General features: G+C 39.5%; 1 protein-coding gene across 3 annotated transcripts in view; it reads left to right on the top strand.

Annotated features, from left to right (window-relative positions):
- Adcy8 (adenylate cyclase 8) overlaps positions 1-21,441 on the top strand; it is a 223,262-nt gene that overhangs the window by 186,036 nt on the left and 15,785 nt on the right. For all 3 annotated transcript variants that reach the window (NM_001331075.1, NM_001291903.1, NM_009623.2), the window contains 2 exons: positions 10,730-10,808; positions 20,073-20,231. In NM_001331075.1, coding sequence (NP_001318004.1) covers positions 10,730-10,808; positions 20,073-20,231 — 238 coding nt within the window. The remainder of the gene's footprint in view (positions 1-10,729; positions 10,809-20,072; positions 20,232-21,441) is intronic.

Raw genomic sequence — 21,441 nt, 5'->3', positions numbered from 1 at the left:
GCATGTGTGTCACACATGATGTGAAGACCTGAGATTGGTGTAAGGAATAATCTTCAATAATTCTTTTACCTTATTCGCTGAAGCAGAGTCCATCAGTAAAACATGGCTGATTTCACTATCCAGCTTACTTATGGGGGCCCCTTTCTCCACCTTCTGAGGCTGGAATTACAGCCAGGCTGCTTTGCATCCCAGTGATTACGTGAGTTCTGAGGCTCTGAACTCTAGTCATCATGTGTGTATGGCTAACACTTTAACCACTGAGCAGTCTCCTCAGTCCAAAACACTGAAGGTATCCATTCCAGTTCTTTAGCATCTGCATCTATGAAATCCGATGTTGTTTTTATACTTGTGTTGGCATTGTCATACAACGTTGCCTTTTTAAGATCCACATCAGTTGATATCTATGGGTTTAGTCCATTTTGCCTGATATCTGTATATACTCTATAATGTCAATATAACAAAATATAAGTTAGCATTTTGCCTATTAATAGAAAGTCAGACTCTTCCTAGTTTTGTGTGCATGTGTCTCCTAGAGCTTAGTAGGAAAACACACTTGCTGGATTGTAGGTTAACTGAATTTACTATTTGAAAACAGTAGTATATTGCCAAATTGCTCTCCAACATGATTCTAACAATTTTCCTCTTATAGATAATTGCCCTGTTGCTCTCTTGCCTTTGCTGCTGTTAGACCTTTGAAATTTTGCTGTATTTGTGGATGTTCAGGTAGTCACTCCTCCACAGCCTTTTTTTTTTTTTTTAAACATTCAACCACTGGTTCTCACACCTATGTAGAAGGACTTTTCCCACTGCGTGATCTCCCTAGCCTGGAACTGTGCTTCTTCTCACTTTTTAAAGTTACAGTTCTCTAGTTGTAAGTAAGTCCATGCACAGTTTCCTTATCTGTCGGCCATTTGACTTAAAGAGCCAGGTCATACATCACTCTTTGCCAAGTTTCTATGAAACCAGTCACGTTTTCCCTGCTGAATTTCCAAGAGTTTGCATCATCTTTAATTGACAAGCAAATTATACCTGCTTGTGTTAGACAATATAATTCTTATAGATGCATGCTTTCTAGAATAGCCAAATAGAGCTAATTAACACACATGGCCTAACTCTTATGTTTGTAGTGAGGACACTTAAAAAACGACTTATCGCTTTACCAATACGCTACACTATAATATACAAAACACTGTCTCTTATTCCATAGTGTACAATAGACCTTGTTTTTCTCTCTGGCCTATCAGAATGTTTTTATCATTTGACCAAAAGTTTTCAATAACCATTCCCAGCTCTGGTAAATGCCACTCTACCATCCACTTCTGTAAAGTTCAACAACTTCAAATCATGCATCTAACTGAGAACATCTAGTTTTCTATGCCTGCATTAATTCATGCAACAGATTCATCTATATTAGAACAAATGACAATTTTCTTTCTTTTTGAAGGCCAAATAGCAACCCTGTATATTTGTGTATCTTTTTTATCCATTAATATTTTGAAACATGCATGAATTGTTCACTCATGTTCATTATATGATTATTCACAAGATATGACAATTTTTTTCTTATTTCTAGACAGTATGTGCTATGCATGTATACCCTGTGTTGTGTGTGTTTTGTCTACTTGATCCTCAGCACTAATGGAACCAGCAATGGCTTAAAGCTTTAACCTATACTACTTTATTAGAAAGCTTCTTCCTGTCTATAAACCTCAACAGCCCACCAGTAAAGTACAATATGAAATTTTTATTTGCATTGCTAAGCAAGGGACTTTCATCACAACATGTAATGGACAGGGCTGAGTGGCCTCTTGGTCAGGGTGTTTTTCATCACTTGCACCTGGTCAGCTTCTTGCTGAACCCTCCGAAAATGTGATGAGAAGAAGTCTGGGACCTCTTCCTTTTATTATAAGCACATTGGGCCTATCTGGTCAAAACCCCCAGTGTTATAACTTCATTTATCTTTAGCAATGTCCCTTTATCCCCTATCTCCACATACTGTTATATTGAAGGTTGTGGTTTTAACCAATGAAGGGGAGACAGTTTGTTCCATAGCATTGCCCCAGGGTTGCTGTAAACTCAAATGTGCTTATCACATAGAACGGTCATTCTTCATCTCACCTCCTTCTAAGGAGAGAGGATTGTTTTATTATCATTATTATTAAAAGTGCTTTGAGAAAAAGTTAGTAACTTCTAAGTAAGAGTTGTAAAAGCAAATAGTATCCCAAATTCGAGGCTGAGAATCAAATCCTTCTCTCAGCTACATCCTCTCTAAGGGTCAGCCATTAATTAGTCTTGTGTTTCCTCATTCTCTGCTACCAACAGAATTAAGTTAGAAAGAAATGAAAAGCACACCTGGCCTCCATCTCAGCTGAAGTATTCAGGTCAGAAGACACTGACCTGAATCCCACTGACCATCCAAGGCCAATAAGACTTACCTAGTGCTTTAATTATAAAATACTTAGTTCATGCTCATTTGGGACATTTTTTCAGCTTGCTCCTGATTTCTCCCAAGAATGGCAGAGTGATTATAAAACATGGCAATCACAAAGAACCTTGGGTGGGGACTCCTGGTCACTTCTCCATTGGCATGGTCCTAGTACCTGAGACTATTTTCTCTCATCTGCTCATGACAACCTTCTGTCTCTGGAGATAATGCTGGACCCAAAATAGGAGCAGCTTCCTCTTTAGTGTCATATCAGTCCCAAGACACTAATATTCCTCAGCTCTCTTTCCCAGGAAGCACTATTGTGAATTGCTTAAGAATATCAGTTTCGGAGTTAAACCACTTGGCTTCACATCTCAGCTTTTTCACCCACCACATGTATAAACTTGACTGAGTTCATTGAAAATGATTCCAGCTTCTTCAACCCTTGCTGTCCTCATCAGAGAAGTGAGAATAACACCGGTTCCTTTTCTATAGGAATGTTTTTTCATATGATCAAACCTGGTAAGCTCTGGCTCAGTGTTGACACTTGTTATTAAACCTGACCTCTCCCTTCCACAGATGTAAGGATTCTAGGAAGTTCTTCATTTTCCTTTCAGGACTTTGGTTCCCTAGCTGGTCTCCCACCCTCTATTCATAATGAACCCGTCCCAAACCCATCTCGTCAATGCCTATACTTTCTTCAAATCCTTCAATGGTTCCCTGTTCCCTTTGAGAAGCTTAAAGTCCATTCATTTGCTGGAGAGACCTGAACTCCCCTTCCTCAGATCTGTATTAAATTCTTCAGTTTCACCTCCCGAATATCTACAGGTTGTATCAGAGGATGGACTTTGGCATTGGGAAATTATATACTGTTCCCCAAAGGACCTTCTACATGTACATCATCCTGTGTTGGTATGTCCATTTTTGGAAGTCCAACCCACAGTTCTTAAGACATAACTCAAAGATAATCTCCTTGGTGGCAGCCTTATTGTTCTGCACTTTCTACCCCATCACCACATTAACTTCTTCACATGGCAGTAATTCATTTCCATGTCTTCCTCTTCCATTACAACAGGAGTTTTAGAGAAGTCATGTCACTAGGATTCACATTCTCATCCTTTTATAGTATCTGGCAATAGGTTTCCAGTTAAGTGTGTGCAGAATAAAATATGCAATGGAAATGAAGGAATACCTAAAAGAAGCATTTGCTCACTTGGAATCACGTAATGATATTACTTCACACATCTAGGTCCAGACTCACCTCCAATGCCTGCAATTGTGTGTCACTATTGTCCTTCAATTGTGTGCACCTCATCTTGTAAGCACAACTTTGTACTTAATTGCAGTACTTCACAGATAATGCCACTCCACTTGATCACACTTTAGACCTTGTTTTGGATCATTTACTATCCTTTCCTTTGTATCATTTTTATTTATATATACATTCTAACTGCTAATCAAAAAATCTATTTATGTATCACTTATCAAGTCTTGTTGACATCTTGAAATAGAAGTAAAATATGTGAATCTGCCTAGGCATGATAATAAAGATGAGAACGCATAGAATTAAGTCTGGCTCTTGCTTCTACTCAACAACAGCCAAATGTATAATTCAGAAGATCAGCACTCTCTGATCATCTTTCCCAGTTCTAGCAATAATTACCCACTCCACTTAGTAATGATGGTACTGGGATAGGGTCTTCCTCCAATGTCCACTTTGAGTCCTGGAAACAACAGTGATTTTGTCTATCTTATCCTATCCTTCCAGAAGTACATCAAAGGCATTTACTTTACTCCTTGTAAAATGGTCACATAAAGGCATTTAAGGGATTTAAATCTCCTAAAATTTACCATATACCTATTGGTGCAAAATAGATGCTTACAAAATAGATGTCTCATCTCTGCTTTTCATTTCTGCATACATCTTTCCTAGTACAGATGAACACATGCTATGTTTCCTAACTGCCAATTCTCAATTTTGGCAGTTAGAGAGGTTAACTGTGAGTAAGGAGTTTTTTGAAGCTTTCCAGGCTACAATGAAGCCATGGCTTACATAATTATCCTTGCAAAGACTACATCACTAGTAATAATCACTGAAGACTTGTCAGACCAAAAAAAAAAAAAAAAAAAAATAGAGTGCCCACAACTGAAAATAAGTTGGAATAGCTGAAGTCAAGAAAAACGACACATGAAAAAGTATTTGGAAAGAACCAGGGAAAGTTGGAGCTGGCAAAACCTAGGTGTCTTGTGTCACTGGAGCAGATCCACTCTGACCTAAATTGTGCTCTATATGATGTCCGTTTACAATCAGAATGCCCAGTGCTTTCGTACTCTGCTGTCAGCATCTTAAAAACCTTAGGAAGTTCAGTAAAGAGCTCCCTTCACTTTTATTTTACATCCAACTAACAACAGCAAAAAGAAAGAAAGAAAAAAGGAAGGAAGTGAGGAAGAGAGAAAAGGGGAGGGGGAGAGCAGGAGGGGAGGGAGAGGGAGAGGGAGGGAGGGGGAGAGAGAGAGAAGGAAAGAGGATAAAATGTAGAGCCAGTTTATGTATTTGAGCAGTCATGGTAGAGATGAGGAGCCAATGGCCAAGGGTCACTCCACATAAATAATAAAAGCCAAATAGCTGTCACCTAACATCGCATAACCTTAACCCTCACTCCTATCTGTCTACTGGTTTTAATACATATTACCCTTCCTGCTGAGAGCTTTGGATAGGCACTGAAGATTACCCATGAATAAGATAAATTTAGGCCACTTGGGAGCTTAAAAGAAAGTGATTTTAAGTAGATATGTACAGGAGGGGTGTGTACAGTAGGGTATAGTAGCTAAGGAGGAAAGATCATGAAAATCTTCACTGATAACTGTACTTCACTGTGCACTTAGCTCTATGGACTGGAGTTCATAGAACTTGACGTTGAACTTGGCGTTTCAGCGTTGCTTCAGGAATAGAAATCACAACATGAAATTTGAACAGTAATTACTATTGCTTTCCTGTTTTTAATTCTTTGATACAATTTCCCAAGTGGTGTGTGAATGTTTATATTCATGTACATATGAAATCCCAAGAGTATTTAGGGGAAAATCTAGATGTTCTCAGTTTCTAGTGTATGACGATTTTATAACTTTATTATTTCTGCTTTCAATCTGTGTATGTACCCATACATTGGAGGGTTTTGGGTTTTTGGTGGTTTTTTGTTGTTGTTGTTGTTGTTGTTGTTGTTATTTTATTTACTTACATTTCAAAGTTATCCCCATTTTGGGTTTTCCCACTGGAAACCCTATATCCCATCCTCCCTTCCCCTGCTTCTATGAGGGTGCTTCCCCACCCACCCACCCACTCCTACCTGACCCTAGAATTCCCCTATGCTGGGGCATCAAGCCTTCACAGGACCAAGTGCCTCCCTTCCCGCTGATGCCAGATAAGGCAATTCTCAGCTATATAAGCAGCTGGAGCCATGGGTTCCTTCATGTGTACTCTTTGTTTGGTGGTTTAGTCTCTGGAGTTCTGGGGGGTCTGCTTGGTTGATATTGTTGTTCTTCCTATAGGGTTGCAAACCCCTTCAGCTCCTACTGTTCTTTCCTTGCCTCTTCTGGTTTACTTGTTGCTCATCAAATTCAATGAGGTTGCCCAAATGAGCACCAGTGGACGGTTATTTGAACAAGTACAACTTGACAGTGGCTACACCACTGAGGAATACTATTCTTCCTACCCAGAAACCATTAAATTCTATAGCTCTTCCTGGTGGAGCAGAACCCATAAGCCTCAAAGTTAGAATGTTGATGGCCCAAGTCTTGGGTAAGCCTTAAGCAGAGAGCCGCTGGTGCTATGAATTTGTGGGTGTACCACCTATTTCATGGAGAGAATACTTCTTTTCAGACCCCTTCCCATCCTCTAGTTCTTTCCACTTCCCCTGTTCTTTCTACTTCCTCTTCTATAATGTTCGCTGAGCCTTGGCGGGAGTGATACAGAGGTTTCCATCAAAGCTGAGCTTGGGGTGATTGATCACTTATTCTCAGCACTTTTACCAGTTAGGAGTCTCCGCATTAACCATGGCCCACCAAAAACTGCAAGCTTCTCTGACTAAGGCTGAAAGCAGCAGTCATCTATGGGCACAAGCATAAACATTTGGAAGGCAGCTAGTTACCATGTCCATTTAGCAAAACAATAGAAGGTTCCCCCTAAGACTTCCCAGCCTTTGACTATCAATCACATTTACAGTACTGGGCATGCATTCCTCTTCTGGAATAGACTTAAAATCTTATAAGAAGTGTTTGGTTGCCCCCATAGCACTAATGACACTATAACATCCACAGGGCATATCCTGCCTTACCAATGGTACCTATAGTTCATTTGACTCACCGCTGGGTAAAGAATTGATGTCTTTTCTCCCCCCAGCTATCTGCATAACATCTTCTGACACTGTGAAAGCTACCTGACATTAGGGAAGCTTTCAGCTCAGTATCCTGTAACCAAAGTCTTCATCAATAGAGTCTTGTCATATGGTGTGAAACTAAGTAATAGCAACAGCCTATATTGCTTTAGGGGGCACCCCTCTGACCAACAACTCATATGGAGGTATCCCACATCCGGCACTGCAACTTTTATTTAATAACCTGTGTACTTTTGGAAACCACATAATCTATCGTATAGAATATATCCCTTCAAATTGATTTTCAATATTACTTACTTAGCTTATATAATAGTGGAAATTCATATGGCTTTTTTAAAAGACGTTCTTACTTTTGTTTAACCTACTGAAACCCCTCATCTCTGCCATTTATCCACCCATATCCCCTCTTAAATCTTTCTCCTACCCATATTCTCCCTTGCACTTTCCTACCCCAGGAGTGCTATCATCTCCAGGAAAGCCCATCAACAGCAATGCCCCTTGCTAACTTCCTGATCTCAATGGGTACTCCAAATTAAACAAAGAAATCTAAAACTTTAAGGCTATTCCTCTCATATGAGCCCTAACATGAAGTGTTTGTCTTCTGACTCTGGGTTACATCCCTAAGAATATCTTCCAGTTTCATCCACTTTCCTGCAGATTTCATTTTTATTTATGCTGAACAAAATTCCATTATGGGTATGTACCACATTTTTATTATTGACCTGTCAGTTGATGGACAGCTAGGCTGATTCCACTTTCCATCTAATGTAAGCAGGGCATCTATGAGCATGGATGTGCAGGAACCTCTGTGGTCAGTTAATATCATCTGAATTGACATGAGAGAGCAGGATGTACAGGTAAAGTTTGCTTCAGATATAATACAAGCTTTCACCAGTAAAGCCTCATTACACCAGTGATATAGCACCATAATAAAAGTAAATTTAAATGGGATGGCTTATTAATAGTTTGTGGAGGAAAACAGAAACTAATAAATAAAAATTTGGAGGGGAAGCGTCATAGTGAAAACTCAGAGCTTTGCACCTAAAATCTAAGTTCTGATACTGACAATGAGACAAGTAAATATGTGACCTTGACCCATTGACCTCTTCCCTCTGGGCTTTAGTCTCATATAAAATAAAAGCCTTGGAAAGTATTTTATATTATGCATGCGATGCATAATACAGAATAAAACGAATTTCAAAAATTAATTATAATATAGCTAATTACATAAACCTACTATAATTCTCTATATCAAGGGCAGAAGTATCTTAGAAAACAATATGAACATTATAGCCTTAAATTTATGAATACATTTTTGCAAAGAGAATATATAAATGATTTAAAATGGATTCCAAAATAATCGTAGTTTTCTCTGAACGGTTAGCTCTTTTTTTTAGTTTGCAGATTTACTACAGCTAGCATAAATGCTTCATTAGTGAGCCATACTCACATTAAATATTAAGTTTTATAATGTATCAGATGAAATTATCTCTAAAGATTATAGTGGCCCTGTGGATTTCATTACTCTACATGTGTTTTCAATTAACAATGTCCCTTTCTCATGGAGATAGTAGTATTACTTCAGCTATTTTATTAATGCAAATCAATATCTCAAAATTTCCTTCATATTAAGTCTGTGAAACCCAGTATTAGGAAAAGCTCAATAATATGAAATACATTTCAGCCATTTGACTCTTTGTGTGTTTTTCTAAAAATCATGGGAGGTACAAGTTCTGAATTCAAAAGATAATCATTTTGGGCTTTTTCTCAATATGATTGGGTTTCTATTCATATACTTTGGTCTCTACACAAGTTTTTTTCATGTGACATATAGCTAAACACTCAGAAATTGTTCATAATTTTCTTTCATTTTTTTTCTTCTGAGTCTAGTCTAGCTGAGCCTCTATTTTTAGTCCATCGCTGTTTTCAAAAATGATTCAAGAAGCCTCCATGTTGTCTCTTGAAAAATGTGTTTCAAATGATAATTTTCTTGGCTTAAAATCAGTCTTGTGCATCACAAAGAAGAGGGTATCTGAAGTGCCAGGCAGTGCATGAGTCTGGAACAGATTGACAGAATCCAGGGGAGGCTCTAAACATAGGACATCTCTTATGCCAATGAAGTAATGTGAGCAAATGATTCTTTAAGGCAGCACACCAATAGACAAGATTTGTGTCAGAGGCTTCACGGAGTAGTGAGAGGAAGGTAGGGGCGAGGAACCATGCCAAGTACCTCACCACCATTGCTCATTTCCTCCTCACAGTTAAGAGGGTAAAACATTGTGATGTCATTCTTCATGTGTGAATGAACTGAGGCTCAGAGAAATCAAGTGGCATTTTTGAGGTCAAAGAACTGTTCAAAATCAGAGCTGCACTAGGAATCTGGATCATCATCAAATTCATGTCTTTAACATTTTTCTCAGAAGCCAATAAACATCAAAGTGGGAGGAAAGAAGGAAGGAAGGGAGGGAGGGAAGGAGGGAGGGAGGGAGGGAGGGAGGGAGGGAGGGAGGAATCAGGAAGGAATCAGGAAGGTCTGTACCGCAATACATGAGTTATAGCCCAACCCTCCCTACTATCTTGTTGGATAGTTCTGACAAATTCAAGCAGTCTCTCTTACTGAGTGTCTTAGGGTTTTACTGCTGTGAACAGACACCATGACCAACATTAAGTCTTATAAAACAACATTTAATTGGGGCTGGCTTACAGGTTCAGAGGTTCAGTCCATTATCATCACGGTGGGAGCATGGCAGTATCCAGGCAGGCATGGCGCAGGAGGAGCTAAGAGTTCTATGTCTTCATCCAAAGGCTGCTAGTGAAAGACTGACTTCCAGGCAACTAGGGTGAGGATCTTATATCCACGTCTACAGTGACACACCCATTCCAACGAGGTCACACCTATTCCAACAAGCCACACCTTCAGATGGTGTCTCTCCCTGGTCCAAGGATATACAAACCATTACACTGAGTCTTCATATGTCCTCAAATGTGACATTTGATATTTGCTTATTAACCTGAGGTTAGAGATATGTAAATGCCAAGCTAAGTAATATGTTCTTAAATCTGCAGCCTGGGCTTCTTAAGTATTTCCTGAACAGCCTGACTCAGTTCATTACTCTCTTTTCAAACAGTGTCAGAGCAATAAGGATATATCTACCCTAATTAGAAAATTGTCTATATATTTGATTTTTGCCTCAAATGAATTATTTCAAGACTAAGGGCAAGGCGTCTTCTTCATTTCTGTATCCCAGCAGATGTTAGGATATAGTAAACGCTCAGTCGTGATGTGCTTCTTTGGAACTATAGCTAAGAAACAACAAATCTGCTGTTAATATCTTGGCATGAAAAGACCAGAACCTCCATTAAAGGGTTTCGAAAATGGGAGCCAGGAGACCCTACTCATAAAACTGACATGAAGATGAAACTCATTGATAGAGTAATTAAAAGTATCCAACTCATAGACAAATATCGTAATCTGAGTGTGAAGGCAGTTGGAATAAAACCATCACATGGTACGCATTGAATACTGGCTCCTTAAGTAGGTCAATGACTTTTTAAAAGAATGACTGAAGGATATTCTGATGAGAAAGTATCCAAACTCTTTGAAATGCAGAAAAAAAGTCACTATACAAGTAGAAACCTTATTGTTAATATTGATGTAATCATATTGTCTAGATACTAAACCTTAGATTTCTTTTACCAGCTATGCCCTATGTGGCCTCATAGTTCCGTGGTATCTTCTTTTATGAATGATACAAAAACCTTTAAAGCAGGTTATATTATAGTCCAGTATTTGGAAAATATTCATTTCTTCACATCACGCTCCCTTTTGAATGTGTTTTTTCATCCTTACCCTTGAAATCCCTTCATGGTTGTTGGTCACCAATGGCACTCTTCTGTTGTTTTCCCACAGAGATTTCCTGGGGACCAAGGAAGCATCACTGCTGCTGATGGCCATGTTCCTTCTTGCTGTGTTCTACCATGGACAACAGGTAATGCCATGTTTTTCTTTAGCTATGCACAGTTAACCTGGCATTTCCTGTTGCCATAAAACTGCCCTGCTAAGCTTCACTGTTCCTTGAAGTAAATGAACCTTAAGGGTCTTTATAAACTGATTCCTAATAAAAACTGCCTTCGTGAAAAAGCCAAGCTGAAGAGGATGACCTGAGAAACTTTGTTTCCAATGACTGCTGAGTCCCTCTACTTCAAAAACATCATTATCCTAATTAAAAAAAAAAAGCTTTTAATTTCTGGCTGAGGCAAGCTGGTGTCTTTCCCAATTCCATGGCCTAGACATGAATTTTACTAGAGAAGGTGTGTGTTGCTGCAGGACAGCACTCGCATTTGAGGGTCGGGTGAGTCATAGTTCAAGCTCAGCCCTACTCAGGCTTATCTCCCTAAGGCTCAGTCTTCTCAGCTCTAGAATAAAAAAATTGATGTATAAATCGATTGTTTTGAGGGAAAATTGATGTTATTTTCCACAGCCTTTTACTCCGTCTTGTGTGTGAACAAGCAAATACATATTAGTCACTTTTATCAAAATTATAACCAGGTATCTAACAAGAAGCTAATTTAAGAAGGAAAGATATGCCTTGACTCATAGTTTAAGAAGGAACTCGGATGTACCACAAGAGAGGTGTGACACCTGGTCACATATTGCTCCAATCTGGAAGCAGATAGTGAATAAGAAGTGGTATCGGGATACCAAAATTCAGTATCTGCCCCCATTGGCCTGCTTCATCCATCAAGAATCCATCAACTTTGGTTGCCATCTGGAACTCAGTGTTCAGGTACATGAACCTGTGATGCACAATCCACATTCAAACCACAACAGCACACAGGAAGAACTACATTAGTGATTTGTTCTGCATGAACAACCTGCCTTCCATGTTGATTCTAATCATTCTGAGCCCCTATTATTTATTAGGATCTAGAATATACAACTCCATTCCTGCATGTCTTAGAAGAGGGTAGACCATAAACCATGCAAAGGTGTTACATGTAGAAGATGCTTACCCAGGGTTGTGAATCAGGCAAAGGTGTTACCTGTACAGTACACTTACCCTGGATCTACATAAGAGGAGATTATTCTTCCTGGGAGCACTATCATAGGCTTCACGCAACAGACCATGACTGGTATGCTCTTCCCAGGCAAGGCTATTTCTCTGGCTTCCAGCATTCTTTAGCTGTCTGTAGTTTTAGAGTTGAGGCCTCATGGACTTCCCTGTCCACTTTAACAACTCTACTATGAGGAAGGAGAGAAAAAGAAGGAAATGAAATATTATAATCTCAAAAATAAAAGACATAATAAAAATAAGAAAGCATATATATAGGACTTTTCTAGGGACACTGCAGCCCGTGAACATAATTGCCTGGAGTGCTTTTCACTCCCCTATAGAAACCAGATGCTGCCAGTCTTGCTGCTATGGCCTGAATCCTGGTCCATCTTTCACTTCAAAAAAGTAAGAATAAAAAGAAAACAAATCAACATCATTGCATACACTAGCAAGATTTTGCTGAAAGGACCCAGATATAGCTGTCTCTTGTGAGACTATGCCAGGGCCCAGCAAACACAGAAGTGGATGCTCACAGTCAGCTATTGGATGGATCACAGGGCCCCCAATGGAGGAGCTAGAGAAAGTACCCAAGGAGCTAAAGGGATCTGCAACCCTATAGGTGGAACAACAATATGAACTAATCAGTACCCCCCCCCCCCGAGCTCTTGTCTCTAGCTGCATATGTATCAGAAGATGGCCTAGTTGGCCATCAGTGGAAAGAGAGGCCCATTGGTCGTGCAAACTGTATATGCCTCAGTACAGGGGAACGGCAGGGCCAAGAAGTGGGAGTGGGTGGGGAGGGGAGGGGGAAGGGTATGGGGGACTTTTGGGATAGCACTGGAAATGTAAATGAGGAAAATACCTAATTTTAAAAAAAAAAGAAGTGTCAGTCAGAGTAGAAATAGAGGCACTGCTCTAGAAATCACCATGGAAACAGGGGGTGAAACCCTTAGGAAACCAGGGATAAAGCAATTAAATAGTGCCAAGAATTCAGAGATATATGCATGAAGTTATTTGTAACAAGTTGGGGATGGGGAGGGTGTAAACTTGGGCAAGGAAGGAATGAGGAGTGTAAACTCTTAGTAAGCAAAGGGAGTGGGGATTTAACTGCTCAGCTCCTGCTGGACATTTCACCCTCCTTACTTAATCCTAATCAACGACCTGGGCTGGGAGTTTTGTCCTTCCCATTTTACAGATGCAGTCAGCCAAGCAACAGAGCTGAACAGTAGACCTAGAATTCATATCCAGTCTCTCACCAAAGCTCACCTTCCTCTTCCACCAGTGTGAAGCAGGGCAAAGGCCTTTTTGCCATACCTATTGTGACGATGGGCACTCACCCCAGTGTAATTTTGATGGGTTTTTTGGTTTTTGTTTGTTTGTTTGTTTGTTTTTGTCTCTGCTGAATGTATAACAAAGCAGTAAGGTAAAAGTTAAAGTCCAACCATTTCCAGAATTCCTCTGGCTGTCTCTGAGCACAGGTGTCCTGACCTCTAGGTTTAGAGAAGAATTTCTTAGTCTGGAACACAAATTATAACAAATCGTTAGCTATTCCCTTTTGAGGCCTGTCAAGACAGAACCAACAGAGTCTATCCTACAGGAAGTCTATGTGTGCACTCTATCTTGAGGTCTTAAACTGAGTTGTAAGAAATCCCCTACACACAGATGAGAGAAAAACACTCAGAGACCCCATGAATTGCCAAATTCCCTGTCTGGGCCTCCTCTCTTAGTAGACGCCTTCTAACCTACTGACTACCCTGCATTTCTCCTGGGAGAGCAGAAAGCCTAACGGTATTAAAATAACAGGTAAGGCAAGAGTATGAAAGTGCTTCCTTTTTACCTGGTAGTTTGTGACATTTGATATTTTTCATCTTATTTCTAATGATCTTTAAAATCACATAACTGCACCATAACCATAGCTTCTGTATAAGTACAGGGGCAGGTATAGGTATAGACTGGTATTCAAATCTTGACTCCACCAGTAAAGATATATGACCTTCTCTAATTTACTTTAAAATCAATATGGCAATAACAGGTTCTGTTTCATAGAGCTGTTATAGTTTTATTTGGGGTGTAGGGGCAATATGTTTATCTCCGTGATTTAATTTTATTAGCTGCTTGAAAATAAACCTTTGGCACAGACAGAAGTCATTGCTGTCCATCTGGTTTCAAGACACGAGCAGAGTCGCGAGTCCTCTGAGACCACAAAGCCAAGAAAGAAAGCCAGAATGAAATGGGAACACAAATGTTCCGTAGTTTCTGGTTCCAGTCTGTCTCTGCAGCCTGCCCTGCCTCCCATTATAGAGACAACTTTCTGCAGGATTGCATCATTTGGTATCTATCTATAGCATCCAGTGGGGTCCTGTTCATCCTAGTTACAGGCTGCCCACTCCTGGGCTTACTCCCTGTTTCCCTTTGTGATTCAGAGGCCCTCTACTTTTAATAAAGACTGAAAAATACTCATTGATGCTTGGTGTACACCAGTGACCTGGGGGTGGGGGTGGAGTTGAACATGTAATTAGACATCTCCAGAATAGCAGAGACAGTTATGTAACCAAATGGTTGGGAAATTTCATTTTGCACAAATGTGGAAATGATATGCCACACACTTCCCCCTCCTCTGACTGAAGCAGGTGAATGTTCAGAATGTTGGACAGGCAGAATGAGCAATGCATCCTATCTTATGCCTGATTTCCTGGCAGCTCCGGGAGTTTGAGCTTTGCCTTTTATTGTCACTACAAGTGTGCATAAAGACAGAGATTAATGAGGTAATGTTTCTACTAACCGACTTCTGAGTCTGGTTCCAGAGACTATCTAGAACCCAGTGTTCTTCCATGAGTCTCAGCAATGTCACCCAGACAGTTAGTAGTCTTGATACATTCAGATTCCTAGAGCTTTCAGGTTTTTAATCCATAAGAAGAGATTTATGATAGAGCAAAGCTGGATGAACCTCCTCTCCGCTCCCCGACACCACACACACCATATGTGAGCTAGGTGCCACAGATTAGAATTATGAGCTGACTTCAGTCTTTGAGGCCTTCACAGACTGTCTTCACCTCATACTTACCCCCCTCATCTGTTAAATGGTTGCACTATTGAATGAGGTTGAATGCACATGATGTTCTTAGAACAAACAGTACCATCAATATTAGCTGTCATGTGACCAGCCTGGCACTAAGACAAAAACTTTGTGTACAGCCAGGTTTGATGAAAATCAAGGGCACCCAATCTACTTCAATTGATCCTTTGGAACCTTTAATATTCCATGCCTATGCCTTACGTATACTCTGTCTTCCATCCATGTCTCTATTAGCCAGCGATACTGAGCTGATGTCTTCCCTTTTGGTACCTCCAGGCACCACTCAGTTAAGAGTAAATAAAAAAAGGAGGCTGTGTTAAACCCATTTCTGGAATAAAACGTGCACTAGAGGCAATAGGTCTTCTGTAAGCCAAGGGAGATTATTAACCTATGAAGTATGTATACCACCTGCTTGCATGATCCCTGCTCTGCTTGAAGTCTGGGCTGTACTAGACTGGCAAGTTTCTGTATGGGCCTGCCTGAGACACACCTACCTACTACCATCAGAATGGAAACTAAGCTGGTCTGGTCTAATAACAAAAATCTTGGCTTAGGTCCAGCCCTCTAGATTTCCTCCTCATGTTCTTGATTCAAATCCAGTTTAATGAAAACTCTTCAACAGAAAGCTAAAGAAATTATTCTATGCTTCAGCCTAGTATGCATTTTTTTAAGAGGTGGGGGTTGTGTTTAGAAATAGTGGTAAGGAAATCCTGTTATTTTGACAAGTCAAAACCTAATGCTCGAGGCAGGTGGATTTCTGAGTTCGAGGCCAGCCTGGTCTACAAAGTGAGTTCCAGGACAACCAGGGCTATACAGAGAAACCCTGTCTCAAAAAAACAAAACAAAAAACAAAAAACAAAAAAACAAAAACAAAAACAAAAAACAGAAAACAAAAAGCACTTGATGCTCTTGAGTCTGAAAGAGAAAAAATTCAAAGGTTTCATCTGATCATATCCACACATGCTAGATATTTCTATTACAAGATAGAAATGCATTATGAATCTACATTTTATATGTGTCAGGATACTCTCACATGCACCATGTTTACAGATCTATATAATAAAGCCATGTGTTATTTCATATCTCCTAAACCAGATATATAATAGCAGCTATCCTACTTGTTAGGAGGAACTCCTGTGAGCTGAATGACATTCAAGATGGCTCAGAGATTTGGAGGAGCAGTCAGGATCAGCAATGTTTTCTATACCCTGCTGACTGCACAGAGATTTGCTTTATTTTATAGAAAAGTCAAATATACACTTATGACGACCTACCAACCCATGTCCAGCCTGTTTTAGCTGGCTCCTCAGATACACTGCCCACTGTCAATTCCCTTTGGTTATTTTGAAACTAGTTCGACACATCCTATCATTGAATCTAGAAATATATATACATATATCTTCTAACTTAATCACAAAGTCATTAACATACTTTTTAAAAGAAAACAGACATTGACTAATTCTGTCAAACTACGAGGTAGTGTTTCCATTTATTTATCTGATAGTTATTTTTTCAAGTTTGCTTATTTGAATTGAGATCCAAAGTCTGTGTTTTGCCATTTCATGATGTGTCTCTGAAGACATTTTTAAATCTTTGTGATCTCCCGCCATCTGCTTTTTTCTTAAAGTGTTTTGTGAGAGCCACCAGACTTTTATAATGTTTCTCTGTCTACTCATCCTCTAAGAGTATTGAACATATGTCTCAGCTCTTTGGGAGTTTTTTATTGATTGTTCCATGTAGAAGCTTTGTGAGATCCAGTTTCAAAGTTTCATGAAATATTTAATTGGTTTCTTTAGAAATTACATTTAAGAGGTATGGCATATCTTCTCATCTCTGTTTTGGTGATATTAGCAGCTGATCATAACAGCCTATATTCATTTATTTTATAGTGTGACATGCTGACTTTATCAGCAGCCCGTAATTGATCAGCTGGAATACACTATAAAAGAGAACTGTCTCCTCATCAATTATATGTCACCTACAAGTGTAGCTCATAAAGCAAATTAATGTGAAGACTCTTCCCTTAATATCTTCCCCCAGTGGTTTGTCAGTGGGGTTTATTCCACAGCGTCATTGCAAGGTAATGACTGAGTTTGGTTCCTTACGTCACTATCATTTTATGCAGTTTTGCTTGTTTCCATCCATGATAATTTTAGTCTTACAGAATCTCAATTTGTCATGTCTCTGCCCACTACAATTCTATTTAAACTGGTTTTAAGTCCTGCTGACTTAGCACACTAGTATCTGATAGACTTGTTTATGATCTGAAAATATATTTTAAGGTTATGAATTCTCTGTCCTAAATTCATCTGTTCCTGGCAAGTGTAGGTATTATGTTTATGGGACTGGTGTTTTGAATAAATTAGGAACTCTAACCTATAAGTTAGAAGTACATATTTGCAGTAGATTTTCATTCTTTCTAGGCCTTAAGAGTAGGAACATAAAATTAATTACTTAATTAAAAGGAGTTAGGAGCTAGAAACATATAACCTGATTTCACAGTGATACTTCTATTTTTTTTATTTTTATTTTTTTTAATTTTTTATTACGTATTTTCCTCAATTACATTTCCAATTCTATCCCAAAAGTCCCCCATACCCCCCCCACTTCCCTACCCACCCTTTCCCATTTTTTGGCCCTGGCATTCCCCTGTACTGGGGCATATAAAGTTTGCATGTCCAATGGGCCTCTCTTTCTAGTGATGGCTGACTAGGCCATCTTTTGATACATATGCAGCTAGAGTCAAGAGCTCTGGGGTACTTCTATTTTTTTAATTGAAAACCATAAGATTTGATTTGATTTGATTTGCTTTGCTTCACTTCGCTTCGCTTCGCTTCGCTTCGCTTCGCTTTGCTTTGCTTTGCTTTGCTTTGCTTTGCTTTGCTTTACTTGGACAGTCTCTCATGTAGCCCAAGCTGACCTCCCACTCAATGTACAGCAGATGGATTTGAACTCTTGATCCTCCTGGACTTGTCTGTCCAGTGGTGGGGTTACAGGTCTATGCCACTAAGCCTGGAATGACCATAGACATTTATACCCTCACCAGTCTTGGGGCTGTTGATGCCTTTTCTCCTCCCCAAATTCTATTTTCAATGACAAAATCACAATTGCCCATTTGCTTCATCATGCAATTCACATGTAATAGTCTAGATTAATAGTGCAAATATTACCACCTACAATATGTTGATCGAAGGAGGTTGTGAGTGTGTGGGTGAAGGTGTGTAAAATGTTCTCCTTTATAACTGGTCTATTGTCCTGAGGTAATTGACATATGATATGATAGCATATATTTTTCTTCCCTTGGAAACAAAGCCATCAGCAAATAAAGAAACACTCTTCATTTCTTTCTCCAGCTGCACTATGTTCCATTGTGTATATTGCCATAGTTTGGTCACCCAACTGAATGAACACTTGGATCATTTCCAACTTTTACTATTACAAATGCAGGTGAATGGATGACCTTGTGCCTCCACTGAGACTTGAAAATAAAACACAGAAACTAGCTCAACGTTTTAAGTCTTTGCATTTGGAGCATCCAACCATGTATCAGACAGTTCAGTCTGTGGTTCCTGCTCATTGCTAAAGACCTTGAAATAAAAATACCCCCAAAGCTAAGATAAAGATACCTTGTGAGTTGCCCATGAAGAGAAGCTGCCCATATCCAGTAAGCAGCAAAGTCAGGATGAGAGGAAATTAATGTGTAAATTCAGGCCTCCTAAGTAATTTTTCCTTCATTCTCTCTTTTTTGTTGTTTTTTGTTTGTTTGTTTGTATTTTCAAGACAGAGTTTCTCTGTATAGCCCTGGCTGTCCTGGAACTCACTTTGTAGACCAGGCTGGCCTCAAACTCAGAAATCTGCCTGCCTCTGCCTCCCGAGTGCTGGGAGTAAAGGCGTGCACCACCACGCCCGGCTCCTTCGTTCTCTTGGGGTCACCACTATTCTTCACCTTATTTGGAAATAAGGAAACTAAGATTAAGTCACTGTTAGTCCATGCAACAGTGTGTAAGTATGACCATGACGCCAAGCTTTGGCTGTCTAACATGAAGCCCATGATCTTTCTAGTATTCCACTATCCATTTATAGCTTATTACCTTGGTCAGGGAGAGAGCATGGACTCCTGAGTTGACTTTGAGACTTAAGAATAAATCCTGGCTTCACCCCTAAGTTGGATGTAACCATCATGGTCAAGTGACTTAACAATGTTTGTTTGATTTTGTCTGTGGAATAATGACTGAATGTATAGTCTTCTGATTAGACCTCCTCTCTGGATTAAAGGACATAGTATTTGCATATTGCATAAAATAGGGCAAGAACACAATGACTGCCAACCGGAAGACATGTATTTTTAACATACTCATGTGTTGGGGTAACAAATGTGCTGATAACCTTCTGCCCTGTGATAACTATATCCCCTTGTGGTATCTCAAAGTTCAAGCTTCATTCACAATATGCCTTAACGTTGGTGGCTTACACACATAAATTTATTCAGTCATTATTCTGGAGGGTAGAAAATTTCATATTGAGAACTGAAAGTGTTTGGTTGCAGATGAGGGTATCATTCTAGCTTGCAGCGAACCATCTTTCCACCCTTCAGATGCCCTTTAATCAAGGTGTCGGCATAAGAATAGGAAAGCAAAGCTGCTCCTATCTCCTCGAGTAAGGCCAGGAATCTCATCGCAGGTGCTCCACCTTCGAGGTCTCATTGAACCTCAACTTCCTTCCAAAGATCCACTTGCCAAAGACTCGCCATTGCTAATTAGGGTTTCAAGATATGAATGTCTTGGGGTAGGGTAGACATTAAGTCCATGACAGAAAGAATGTAATATGAGGCAAATGGAAAACTTCCTGGACTCATGCCATATATAGTCTGTAGAGGACAATGGGATTGTCAAATCATCGTACACAAGAGAAGATGATCTACATGCAGATAGCACCTGGGAGAACAGGTGTGCATCCCTGCAAGCTCTTACTATTCCCAGATAGCTTGGCTTCAGACCTGTGTCTTCAGATGAGATAATCTAGCTTTATTTTACCTGCAAAAAGTCCCAGGGAAACCTTTTCCACCACCTTCCAGACGTCCATACCTGAACCTGCTGCTTTTCTTTGGCTCCTGTCAATTACAGCTGGAGTACACAGCCCGCCTGGATTTCCTGTGGCGCGTACAGGCCAAAGAGGAGATCAACGAGATGAAGGAACTGAGGGAACACAACGAGAACATGCTGCGCAATATCTTACCCAGCCATGTGGCCCGCCACTTCCTGGAGAAAGACAGAGACAATGAGGTGAGGTGAGGTCAGACTAGTCAGTGGAGAAAGGGATGGTATACACCTGCTCACACTGATCCTGAGCCCTCGGAAAATTCTGTTACTCTCATGGGAGGTGTAAGAAAAACAACCATGCCTACCACATGGTGCCTGTCAATCCAACATATTTGATGCTATAAAATTTACACACTGTTTTCCCTAGTATCCAGTCCTTCATTTGTTAGATGGATATAAAATTCTTATTAAAGACTGGTTTTGAATTTTAAAGTGTTATATATGTGTATGCATATATTAAATATATACAAATATGTATTATAGCATATGGTATATCATGATGTCATTGGAGAAATAAAAAGAGCTCCAACAATTCTAAGTATATCTACAAAATTGAAAAGTGGCCTCAAATGACATGATGTTTATGCCTTACTATAGTAGACAAAAGGTGAAAACAGCTCAGGTATTCATGTATAGATGCATGGATTGATATCATACATTCAGACACATGTACACACACATACACACACACACACACTCATGCACAGACTCAGAAAATGTTATTCATCTATAAGAAATGATGTCCTGGAATATAATACAGTATTGCCTCATGCTAAGTGAAATATGTCAATCACCAGTACTAATATTGTGCATAATTACATTTACATAAGTTACATGTAGATGTCAATACATAGAGAAAGGGCAGAAATATGGTTGACATGGATTGGAGGAGGGTGGAGTGGGGAGTTACTGTTGCTCAGGTTTGCAAGCTGAGGAATATTCTGTGGTCACAATGATACTTACACTACAAAGTGAATGTACTTAATAACACTGAGTTATTAACACAGGGTGAAGATGGTTAAGTTTCATTCACCACAATTTAAAGTAATAGTTTTTATATATACATGATGTATATGCATATATACATAAATAGATATATATATGGGTATATATTTGTGTGAATATATATATGACATACATATGTGTTATGGGAGTAGGTGTGTAAGTGTGGGTGTGTTTATGTGGGGAGGTGTAGTGAGAATTTTGGATTTTTTGAAAAGCAATTTCATTTTAATCCCAGGTGTGGATTATGTGGCTGCTTCAGATTGTCCACAACAGATGACTATGATTTGCCTCGTGCTCTAGCAGGAGCATGATTTTGCCAGCAGCAGAGAGTTGCTGCAATTTTGTGACACATGGAATTCAGGGAACTTTTGAAAGGTTATATAATGCT

This window comes from Mus musculus, chromosome 15 (assembly GCF_000001635.26).
Source record: "Mus musculus strain C57BL/6J chromosome 15, GRCm38.p6 C57BL/6J".
NCBI classification, from domain to species: domain Eukaryota; kingdom Metazoa; phylum Chordata; class Mammalia; order Rodentia; family Muridae; genus Mus; species Mus musculus.
Note: the sequence above shows the minus strand (reverse complement) of the source record. Positions and strands in the feature narration are given on the sequence as shown.